At 38.2% G+C, this 12,215-nt stretch overlaps 1 protein-coding gene across 2 annotated transcripts in view; it reads left to right on the top strand.

The window, feature by feature from the left end:
* The window catches only part of DNAJC13 (DnaJ heat shock protein family (Hsp40) member C13), a 57,006-nt gene that overhangs the window by 4,021 nt on the left and 40,770 nt on the right, over window positions 1-12,215 (top strand). For both annotated transcript variants that reach the window (XM_059847569.1, XM_059847575.1), the window contains exons 2-7: window positions 4,047-4,127; window positions 8,427-8,502; window positions 8,992-9,141; window positions 9,472-9,513; window positions 10,654-10,854; window positions 11,925-12,131. In XM_059847569.1, the coding sequence (XP_059703552.1) occupies window positions 4,060-4,127; window positions 8,427-8,502; window positions 8,992-9,141; window positions 9,472-9,513; window positions 10,654-10,854; window positions 11,925-12,131 (744 nt within the window). In that variant the 5' untranslated portion in view covers window positions 4,047-4,059. The remainder of the gene's footprint in view (window positions 1-4,046; window positions 4,128-8,426; window positions 8,503-8,991; window positions 9,142-9,471; window positions 9,514-10,653; window positions 10,855-11,924; window positions 12,132-12,215) is intronic.

Below are 12,215 nucleotides of genomic sequence, written 5' to 3' on the forward strand. Positions count from 1 at the left end.
TGCTCCAATGGAAATAGAACAACTGGGTGTTTCTCTAGTATCAAACCTTTAAAAGCCATCAGTATGGGATATGCAATAGCTGTGCTGTGAAGTATTCAAAATAACCTTTGAAGTTGTGACTTCTCTACTCCTAGGTACTCCAGAACATTAAGATGATTGCTCAAGTTAGTGCCTTATTGTCCTGGATGCTCTTATGAGCGAGATAACAAATTTTACTCAATTTTTGTTTCAAGTCAGGCAACTTTTTAAAGGTCTATTGAATGCAGGAAGAAGAGGTAAAGGTAACAAGAATGTTGTCTTATTTTAGGAAATTAATATATAACTTAGGAGGCCGCTATAGCTTACACTGACAACATGACTAAATTTGATTAATGGTAAAGCCTGATGTGTTCTGCAAAGTCAATGGTTATACTGTCTTAGGTGCTAAAATTACAGTGTATGACCCTGTGGATAGTACAAGAGAGGTGCCACACAAGAGAGGTGGTTTTGCTGGAATGAGCAAAGGAAGAGGAATTTCTTGGTGTCTTCTAAAATACTGTTGTCTTTGGTATGAACTTTTTTTTTATCTTGTTCTTACTGTGGAATCAAAGACAACTGGTAAATAATTGCTGGGCTTTACCACAGCAGCTCAGAACACTAGGCTGTTGTTAGCCTTTTCTGTCTGTTAAACTGCTGGAAAATGTGTACAAGAATTAATTGTTGCTAGACTTGGTCATGTATTGCCCCTGTATTAGTCTCCTCAGTGGGAGGGATGCTTGCAATCACTGTCCAAAAGCATAGTGAATAAAGCATGAAAGCTAAATGATTTTAGTGGTTTTCATCTAAACAAAAAAGCAGTCTGTTGAATTTGTTATTACACTTCAGGTACAATACTTCATGCATCCGTATCCTGATTCTGGTTAGATGCCGGTGTTAAAATTTCTGGAAGCTGCTGGTAGCTCATAAATGAATGTTTCTTAGTTTTGTATTATTAGGAGTAGATATTTGCAACCTTGAGAACATCTTGCTTTAAATGCTCTAGAGCAAGTGGTGTTCAGGTCTGGGAGACCTAATAGAGCTGGTCAGAGGAGTCTGGTATTGGTGAAACTGGAATTACAGATAAATAGATCTTTTAATCCTGTACTTAGTAAAGCTAGTCTTGTTATAAGCCTCTTACTTTATTTTTACTAATACTTTAGTCAATGTCAAGAAAATGGCATTTAAAAAGGGACATGAAGACTGAGTGTATGACATGTTGTTCTGAAAGATAACTTTAAAACAAAATTACCAGATGTAAAGTGTGCTACTGTACAGTAAGATCTGTGTAGTTTGCATAGAGCATACTGTTTTGATTCTTATCCATGGTAATAATAATAACAGCTCTTAATCCTAGCAAAATTGAGAACTTCAGGAGTAATCATAGAATACTTTGGGTTGGAAAGGATCTTAAAGATGATCTAGTTCCAACCTTGCTGCCATAGGCAGGAACACTTTTCACTTGACCAAGTTGCTCAGAGCGCCATCCATCCTGGCCTGGAGCACTTCCAGGGCTGGTGTAATGGGGTGTCTAGAACTTCTCTGGACCTTTCCTGATGCCTCACCATCCTCACAATAAAGAATTTAATCCTAACATCTAACCTAACCCTCCCCTCTTTCAGTTTAAAGCTGTCGCTCTGTCCTGTCACTACATGCCCAAAGCCCCTCTCTGGCTTTCTTGTTGGTCCCATTAGGTACTGAAAGGCTGCTCTAAGTTCTCCCTGGAGCTGCTTTTTCTCCAGGCTGCACAACCCCCCATCTCAGCCTGTCTCCATAGACGAGGTGCTCCAGCTCTGTCCCTGGCCATCTTTGTGGCTCTCCTCTAGGTTCACTCCAAAAGGTGTGGACCAGGTCCTCCTTATGTTGGGAGCCGCAGAGCTGGACACAGTACTGCAGGTGGGGTCTCACAAGAGTGGAGCAGAGCAGAAGAATCATCTCCCTTAGCCTGCTGACCAGTTTTCATTTGATGCATCTCAGAATGTGCTTCTGGGGTGTGAGCACACATTGCTGGGTTGTGTCAAATTTTTCATCAACCAACACCCCCAGATCCTCCTCAGGACTGCTTTCAAGCTTTTCTCCACCGTGCTTGTATTTGTGCTTGGGATGGCCCAGCCCAGCTGCAGGGTCTTGCATGTGGCCTTGTTGAACTTTGTGAGGTTGGCACAGACCCACCTCTCCCACCTGTCAGAATCCCTTTAGATGTCATCCCTTCCCTCCTGCCTGTCGATTGCACCACACTGCTTGGTGTCATCAACAAATTTGCAGAGAGTCCACTGTCCATATCCCTGACAAAGGTGGTAACACAGTGCCAGTCTCAGTCTTGACCCCTGACGAATGCCACTTGTCACTATCTCTACTTTAACATTGAGCCATTGACTGCAGCTGCTAGAGTGCAACCCTCTGGACAATTCCCTGTCCACTGAGTTGTTCATCTGTCAAATCTGTGTAATTTCAGTTTAGGGGCAAGGGTGTCAGGCAGGACAGTGTCAAATGCATAGGTCCAGGTAGATGATGTCAGCAGTCAGTAGCAATAATGCTGTTGAATATCCTGTCCCTCATAAAACTTTGTTTCAAAAAACTGGGTGTAGAGAATTTAACTCACCGCGAGTCATTGGAATATTAACTCTGAAAATTTGACTCAAAGACTGAGTCATTGAAAGATGTAAATACTGCTCTTCTCTCTTCCCAGAGGCAGTACTTCAAGTTTCCTTCAGTAGGTAGTGATGATTGTGCTGGCTCTTCACCTGAGGGAAGGAATTCTAGAGTTCATTTTGAGCAGATTATCCATTCTTCATGCTTATGACTCCATAACTGCTACAGCCTTTGCTCAGAAAGAAAATGACCTGAAGTCTTAGAGAGTAGAAATTAGCAATGAGCTAATGTTGCAGGTCATCCATCTCAAAATAAGAAATCTTCCTTTGCCCAGTCAAGCAGAGTTAGCCAAATGTAAAAAGATAATGGGTTGTTATTTAACTTTCAGTGGGGCGCTGACTGGAATTGGGTTGCTTGAGAGTTGCTTCAGGCAAGCTGTGTTCTTGCAGACCAGCATTAGTGTGTGGTATTTTGGGGATGCCACTGTGTTATTGGTGTGAACCTGAGAGTAGTTCCAGTGTTCAATCAGTTACAGGGAAGCCTAATTTAACACATTTGAAAATAAAGCTAATGCCATAGCAGTAAATGGAGAGTGGCAACTTCACTTTTGTACTTAATCAGGGAATGTCTGCTTAAGTTCCTTATATGAAATATGTTATGCTGTTATATGAAATAACAGCATTGTGAAGTAAAAGGGAGATTAATTTCCCAACTACGCAACATGCATTTGTTTCAGGCATTGAAAATAGTAGTGTTTAGAAGCATTCCTTAGAACTTAGCAACTCCTAAAGCAATGATCTACTCAAGCAATTATGGGGAAGTTTCACTTAATTCCTCTGTGTGTGTGTTTAGGGAATAGATATTCCCTCTGTGTGAAATAAGCATGTCATGTTGTTAGTGGTGAGATTGCTTAAACTTTTACAGCATAGGAATGGTACTTAGTCAGCTCTTCAATCATAATGCTAAGCTTATAAGTAAGTTTCTCAACCTCAAGTTCTGATTCAGACTGGAAAACAAACTGTTCTATGTATCCAGGTATCTCCTTACTGTTTATTTCAGAATTGCAGTAGGACTTTGGTTTAGCTGGAGTTACAGGTAGAGACTACTCAAATAATTTTATATAATACGATTTTTGAGAGTAAAGCATTTTAGAGATGACATAAAATATAGTTGAATTTGAGCATGCAAAGGTGCAGTGAAAGTGACTGTAATATGACAAATGTGGCATAACTTACTGGAATCTGGTACTGTTAAGAAATAGCTAGTGTAACAAATACAGTGGAGAAACTAAAAATTCTTGTGCAAGTTGGTCCATGTATTGTTTGATAAACATAAGTTTAAAAACAAAGTCTTTTTGTCTTGAAGCATATTGATGATTCGTGAACTTTGGTTTTAAATAAGAATCCTGAGTGCTAACAGGATGTCTCCTTTGTTTTCAGGTCTTGGCGCAGAATGAATATAATTAGAGAAAACAGAGATCTTGCTTGTTTCTACACAACAAAACATTCATGGAGGGGAAAGTAAGTACTTTGAAGTTTGTTAATTTTGGTTTTTATTTTTAAAGTTTTGTGTGGCATTTTTCCTCTCTTATTGGATTTAACTGCATAGTTTTAACGTCATCCAGCTGATGAATGAAAATTGAACTAAAGGCTCCTGCTGCTCCATGTCAGAATGAAATGTATCTTCACTAGAATCAGTTTGGATTTGAAACATTGTTTTAGCTTTCCTCTGCTTATGTTCACACCCTGCAGTGTAGTTCTGAAGTGGACCACCCAGCCTTGTCAGGTTCTAAGCCTCTTAATCTTACTCTATAAAACACTTAATTTAAGACGGAAATGTTTCTTCTCAGAACAGGTTTATGGAGGAGTAGTGTTTTATGTACTTTAATTGATGAGGATTACCAGTTCACATATACACTTAAGAAGTTGTGTAACAGATTATCTGTTAAACCACTAACTGAGATAATTTGAAGAATTCTGCTAATAGAAATTAACCTGATCTTAACTGGGGTCTTGAATCTAAAAATGAATTTTTGGTGATGCTTTGTCTGGAAAAGCATGGGAATGTCTAATAAAGTTATCCACTAAGTTATCATAACTGGTATCTGTTATGCTGTGTCTGAAGTTAGCTGTTACAGGACTTTTTTTGGTATGTTTACTGACTGTTCCTTTTCACATGCATAGTATTTCTGTAGAATGGGTTTTTTCCTTGCTATCCAAACATCAACATAACCAAGAGAGTGGGTTATCTACCCCTTGGGAGCATCAGAACTGCTTGATTCTAATGGTTTTATGAAGAGGTATTGCCCAAATCTGTTGTTTGACCAGTAAATTGAAACTGGTTGATTTTTTTTGTCTGACACATTCATCCTATCAAAGACTGGGAATACTGAGAAGGGAAGAAGACTGGGCTTGCAAGGAGCAGCAGTCTTGGATCTTTCACAGTTGTGCTTTGAAGAAAATGAGGTTGCTTCAATGTCTAATCAAAGAGCTCCCTCCTTTTTTGTTAGCAAAAATTAAAACTCTGGGTAGTTCTGAGTTCAGACTACACTGAGCAGCTCTCTGAGTGCAAAATCTTTCCTCTACCAAGTCAGAGTTTCAATTGACTTGACAGAAATCGTATAATATTAAGTTTTTCTCAGTAGAATTGTATCCGGTACTTGTGTGAATTGAGTCTTATGTGAATTATGATCCATGCATTTGGAATTTAATGGGCATGGGTGAATAAACTACTTAACTTAATAAAAATAAGATTCTATATTGCAGAGGAATATTAGAGCAGTTTGTCCCTCCTAATCTTTCTGTTCCCCAACTGAAAATGTCTAGTCTCTTCCTCAGAATTTTCTGCAGCATATGTGCAAGTAGTGTGCATGTGATTTGAACCAGTTGGTGAAAATCAAATATATAAACCTCAAATTTCTTCTTTTGCCCAATTCCTCTCTTTAAAGAGCCTGAGGCAAGATCTTGAACCTTGATGGTAACATTCTGTTACATTTATAAAATTCTTATAGGACTCCAGGCTAAGTCTAAAGTCTAGAACAGATTTAGTTTAAAAATTCAGTGATGTGTTAATTCTTTTATAGTGAGGGGGAAAGAAGTATTTAGTAAGTAGTTGCCTCTTGTTTGTTGCAACAGAAGCTTATTTGGGTTTTAGTAATTTTCTATTTGAATTCTTGAGTCCACTCAGGTCATAGTTATACATTCTCAGTATAATCTATGTATAACATAAAAAAAACCAGTAACTTAATGTGTGGTGCTAAATGAGGCTGAATCATTTTGACTACTCATAGAATTAGTCACTATGAATATGGGCTTTGTGTGTCCATAAAGTATTTTCCAGTAGTGCACATGATGATGCTCCAGTGTTTCTGTAGATCTGTAAAATTAATGAAGATTTTTTTTTTGTTGAGTGTGTGGTGTTTTGTTTTGTGTGGTGGTATGAAATTTATCTGCCAGGTTCATTGTGGTTAAAAAGATTTCTCCAGTGCTTTGAAATAACTAGTGAACAGGCCATAGCCTTTTTATGGGGAAAAGGACATTTGCTTCAACTCTTCTCAAAACAGCCTGGGATTAGACAGTACTGCAGAGTAGTTTGAGAGATAATTAATAGAAAACTTTTCAAGTCCTGGAGGTATGAATGCCTTTCTTAAATATTTATAGGTGAAGTTATGAACAAGAGTAGGCCACATGTAGGCGCTGACTTCTGAATCTCCTCTGTTCATGAAACAAGACTTGGTTCTTCTGAATTTACCTAAGGAGAGGAAACAAGGGAAATGGCACTCAGCAAAACTGCTGTTCTGTCTTGTGTTCCTTGTCCCAGCACATATTAAGAATGCTGGATATTAAATGCTTCCCGGATCTTGAAATGTAGGCTTGAGCATAAGGGGAGAAAAGGAAGGGGCTATGATGTTTGGAAGCTGATCTTCAGTTACGTGTAATGGTTACAAATCCTTACTCTGCCACAAAGCACTGTGCGGCTCATAGTAGGCTCAGTAAGTAAACAAAACCTTGAGCAAGTAATAAAGGGCTTTATTACTTGTGATATGCTGTTCTAAAGAACTTAAATGAACCTTATTTGTAAGTCATATAAAAGACAGAAAACTTATATAAATTGTGCAACAAGAGGAGAGGGAACAGTGTGTTTCTTCTTATGCACTAAGGACTGGAGCATTCTTTGACAGGCTGAATATAGTGAAATTATTAGCAGCTAGAGTAGCTGCTAATAGCTAGAGTATAGCTAATAGCTAGAGTAGCTTCAAACATTCTGCTTCATTACTTCCTTGACCTGCATCTTAAATAAGGAAATTTCAACTATATAGAAAAACAAATAGGTTTTGCAAATATGTTAAAAATCCTTAAGGTGGACAATCAGTTCAATACAGATGTTCCTAAGCTTTGAAGAAAATAAACACTTGTTTTAATTCCTGAGTAAACTTTGGGCCAGTAAAGGCTTCAACTTGCACTGTTTTTTTAAATAATAATGGAAATTGGAAGTGTATTAAGATTTGAGATTGCCTGACTGTCAGATAGATTCTCTTGACCTTCCTGCTATAAGGGATACGTGAGAGATGCCCTGAATATATTTGAAGCCCATGCAAAGTTTTGACTTTATACAGAAATGATGGCTTGTTCTGCAGACCTGTCAAGTGAGAGAGAAGAAAGGACTGCAGCACAAGAATGCAGAGAAGGATGGAAGAAGTGATCTGCTGGTTCTTGATGCAGTCTAACATGGCACAGCTTCAGATTAATTAAGCATCTGGTTGCTAATATCTTTTCCAAGCAAACCCACAGTTTACCCAGAACTGAAACTTAAATTCCTACACTGAATCAGTTTTAATGTGGACAACTAGCCAAAGTATTTTTATTTGGTTCAAGAATGGCATGCATGTTAAGATGCTGTTGCTGTAGTCAGAGAATACTTACTAGTACTGGCTCTGGTTCAGGTTTGGCTTTACTTTTTGGGCAGATGGCTTCCAGATGGAAGCACCCTAGAACATGGCTTGTGCAAGTAATAAGCTATTATTAATAAGCTACTGTTTCAAACTCTGCTTAGTTATGTTTCAAAACTTTCAGATTCAGAAATATGTAAAGAGTCTTTGTTCAGGGTACATTTTGGAGATTATCTAAGAAATTAAGCCATGGTAAGACTTTGATGCATCTGAATTCTGTAGCTTTAGCTGACTGCTGCTTGTGTCTGATACACTTGAAACACAACTACCTTGCTATTCTTTAAGCCCTGTGACAGTTATCATATCAGTGATATCAATGTACAATGACTGTAGCTTTGGTGATATAAGTCTTTCTAGAGTTTGGTAGCTTTGGTTTCCCTCAAGATGAAGAAAATTAGGCTTGGCCATAGTAGTACTTTGACTTGGTACAGTATTGTGAGCAGTTGTGTAAGTTGGATTTTGTGTTAAAACTGTTGGCTGAGACAGCTTCAGACAGTTGCTTTAGACTATTGCAGGAATGGTTGGGGGGATTTTTTTCCCTACCTGTGTAGCCTTCTTAAAATTTATTCTGGTCTGGTAGTACCTTTCAGTGCAAGTCCATGAGTCTTTGATCCTGCCTTAGCCACTAACTTAGGAAAAGGTATGCATAAGTAAATCTATTTAGTAGTATTTAACTTGTACGTCCCCTTTATGGATATATAGAACAGAAGAGCTTAACATATTCTAAGGGTAAACTCTAAGTAACAACAAAGAAAATTTCATATCCATTTCCTAACCAAAATCTGTGTATATCATCTTAACAACATTTTTGCAGTTCAGCATGGGTTTTCCTGTGACTTCTGGAGAAACTTAACATTTTTTTGTATTCTAGATATAAACGAGTCTTTTCAGTTGGAACCCATGCCATCACCACGTACAACCCCAACACACTGGAAGTTACAAATCAGGTAACTGTCATTTTTGAAGTCGGTTTTTGATTTATGTTCATTATCCAGAGTGAATAGTGGCATTTAGGCTTAAGAAACCATGTAGTGTGACAAGATCTCAGAAAAGCCAGAAGGTGTGGCAGCTGTGTACAAAAGTACACATAACAGAAAGTCTGTGTTGCCTTTGCCAACTCTACAAATACCCGGTAGGGTTTCGTACTTCGAGGCAATTTCTCTTTATTGGCCAACAGCTAGCAGTTTGCCTTTGGCCGTGCTGGTTCCTTCGGAACCAGGGTAAATTTGATCACTGCTGAGCTGTGTCCCTGAAGGGAGTCAGGACACTTAGTTACTTTGCCCAGTATCAAATAGGAAGCTCAAGTTTATGCTGTCACGTAGCATGCTAGCTGTCACTTTGTTACAGGGTTATTATAGCTTCTAAGGGGTTTTGAGGGGAGGAGATGTAGCTTTAAAATTACTAACAGTATAACCTAATTACTTTCAATTGTCTAGTGGCCTTATGGAGATATCTGTGCTATTTCTCCTGTTGGAAAAGGACAAGGAACAGAATTTAATCTCACTTTTCGCAAAGGGAGTGGAAAAAAGTCGGAGACACTTAAGTTTTCCACAGAGCACAGAACAGAACTCCTTACAGAGGCACTGGTAAGATTTTTATTTTTATTTTCTTCAAACAAGCAGTAAGTACTCAGTTACCATTTGTGCTAGTGTATTATGCTTTCTTTCCCTGCATAAAAAGTAGGAAGGCAAGTTTTTTGAGCTGTTATGTTAATGATCTTGATCTAGTGTCAGTTGGAGCAAGTACTGTATGATTTGTAAGGAGTGAGTAAAGCTACAAATATTGAATATATTAACTGCAGTGGTATGGTGAGCCTTCTGAGGAGGCTTAATATGAGAATCAGCTTAAATGTAGACTTTCTGGATAGATAGGTTGTCATATTTGCATTCATTCACTGTTAACTTTTTTAAAAACAGAGATTCAGGACAGACTTCTCAGAAGGAAAAATCACAGGACGGGTGAGTGTCTGGCTTACCTGTATCATGTGCCATTTAAGGAAATGATCTAAAGACTCAGATTTCTGCCTTGTTCATGTATTTAATGCTTGTGCTATATGTGCTACCTAAAATAGCTTTTGTGAATTTGCATCTGAAGTCTTTGAGAAGAGAAAATTGAGTTTATTCAAAAGCAGTGGGGACCTCTTTACCAGTAGAATATTTGAGCTCACTTTGTGTTATACTTGTACAAGTGTACAACACTTTGCCTGAGTGTTATACTTGTACAATGGACTATGAATGTTACTGTTGAAATACAGGGCTGAGCTATGTGGAGTTCTTATCTGGAGAGGAGAAAAACATTGATTCATGTTAGTCAATGTTTGCTTTACTTACTAATTAAATATTTTCTGCACAACATCCTGAACATTTGATGCTTCCTAGAAGGATTTCTATAGGTCAGATTACGGACAAGATTGGCATTCACTGAATTGTGGTAATACAGCAGTAAGCAATGCAGTCTACAGAGCTAGACTGTATATTTGTCTTTTGGTCATAGAAGATAGCGCTTCAAGTGATTAAAATTACTTTAAGTAATTCAAAGTATTGTATAGAATAAATCTTCAGGTATGAGTATAACAGTGTTATACTGTTATATTCCAGTATAACACTGCTGGAATATGGGGATCCCCTTTGTCTTAATGTAGTTTAGAACAGAACTCTAACTTCTGCTGGCTAAAGTAAGTTTGTATTTGTAATGAAATGTGACTGCAGGAGATGAAAAATTTTCACTACAGTGACAAGACAAACTTACCATAACTTGATTTAATTAGCTGAATAACAGCATTTGGTGGAAATGCTATTTCCTCATCTAACCACACTGTTGAAGTCTGTGAGTAGACCGCCTTCTGCAACAAGAGAATTTACTTCCGTTGGGAGTGGCTCTTTTGGGATTATGTTCTTACTTCGACATATATTGTTTAAGCTGTGACCTCCTTGCCAATTGACAGCTATGGCTACTTTCCTTTGCTTCATGTTGTTCTTAATATATACAACGGCATTAAGGGAAAATATACGATTTTTTTAACTTCCTAGCGAAGTAGAGAAGTACTGCTGTCTAGTAAAGGAGTGTGCATAGATGTCTAAAAGTAGCTCTCCCTGCAGAGGTATAATTGCTATAAGCATCACTGGAGTGATACAAGGAAACCTGTGATTCTGGAAGTGACTCCTGGAGGTATTGACCAAATTGATCCTGCAACAAATAAGGTCCTGTGCTCCTATGACTACAGAAATATTGAAGGCTTTGTTGATATTACTGGCTATCAGGGAGGCTTCTGTATCCTCTATGGAGGGTTTAGTAGATTGGTGAGTATTAAATCAAAATATCTTGGTATGGTTCTTAGGATATTTATAGCTGCATATTTAATAATGAAGCTTCATCATAGTGGGAGCATACAAGTATGTGCATCTTTGGGACACTAGTTGTGGAGCCTCAAGGCTTAGGGACTGATCCTAAAAGGAAAGGAAATTAGTTAAAACATTTGAGAGGGTATTGATACGGGTTTGGTTACAGTTTTTGGTGTGGGGGGTTTTGTGTGTGTGTGTATTGCATGTTTAAGAACTAGAAAGGGTGACATATCTAGTTTTTTAGGTAGTCAGTATGAATGTAATGTGGGTGTGGAATTTTCTGTCATTTCTCAAATTTACAATAGTGTGTTACTAATCTACCTAACTGATGTAGGGATTCAGTTCAGAAATGGATTGATCAGTGATGCCATTGCCTCTTTGGAGCTGTGATCTGATTACTTGGCAGCTTTGCTTGGGAAATATTGCAGTGTAATGTTGGTTCTAAAATCATAGGGTTTCTGTGTACTGTACTTGAACAACTGAAAAGGATCTTTATATTATTAACCATAAATTAATTCCCAGGTATGGCTACCTCAGTAGCCATACTAACAAAATAGGACTAGATGAGGGTTTCCATGTCTTTTGTATTGCAGCATGCTTTTCTTTGGCATAAAATTAGCAATGCATAATTGATCCTCTAGAGCTGCCCTAACCTTGAAGATCACCAGCGGTAGCCCCAGTTGCTTTCTCTGGGTCCTTACTCCTGCCAGGCTGTCAGGGTCTGTTGCCAAGGGTGGACAGGCAGGTCATGCAGACCATAAGTTTAATGGCACACTAATGTGTAGCAGGGTATCCTGTAGGAATAGCTGCTATAGATTTTCTTTTTAAAGGTAAATGTAAAGTTAATAGTGGATCTCCTGTGTAATAAATACCTGTCTATATCATGCACTTAGTAAAGGCCAGTCCAGCTGCTTTGAACATTCCCTACTGTTAGGTACATAGTGGAGGATTATTTCTAGGACTGTGATTTTCTTCAGCTGTGCCATATTTTTCACCTGTTAATTTTTTTTTCCTGACAAAATTTGCAGCACCTATTCGCCTCTGAGCAGAGGGAGGAAATTATCAAGAGTGCAATAGACCATGCTGGCAACTTCATAGGCATCTCTCTGCGGATAAGGAAAGAATCCCTAGAATTTGAGCAATACTTGAACCTTCGCTTTGGAAAGTACAGCAATGATGAATCTATAACATCTTTAGCAGAGTTTGTTGTTCAAAAAATAACACCTAGGCACCTGGTAAGGCTGTCAGACTGAACATACTTGGTTCCTATTAGGTACTAAGTATTCTCTTTCCAAGCATGCCTCTCTCTTGTTTTACAA

The sequence above is a fragment of the Haemorhous mexicanus genome, chromosome 1 (assembly GCF_027477595.1).
Source record: "Haemorhous mexicanus isolate bHaeMex1 chromosome 1, bHaeMex1.pri, whole genome shotgun sequence".
Lineage (NCBI taxonomy): Eukaryota > Metazoa > Chordata > Aves > Passeriformes > Fringillidae > Haemorhous > Haemorhous mexicanus.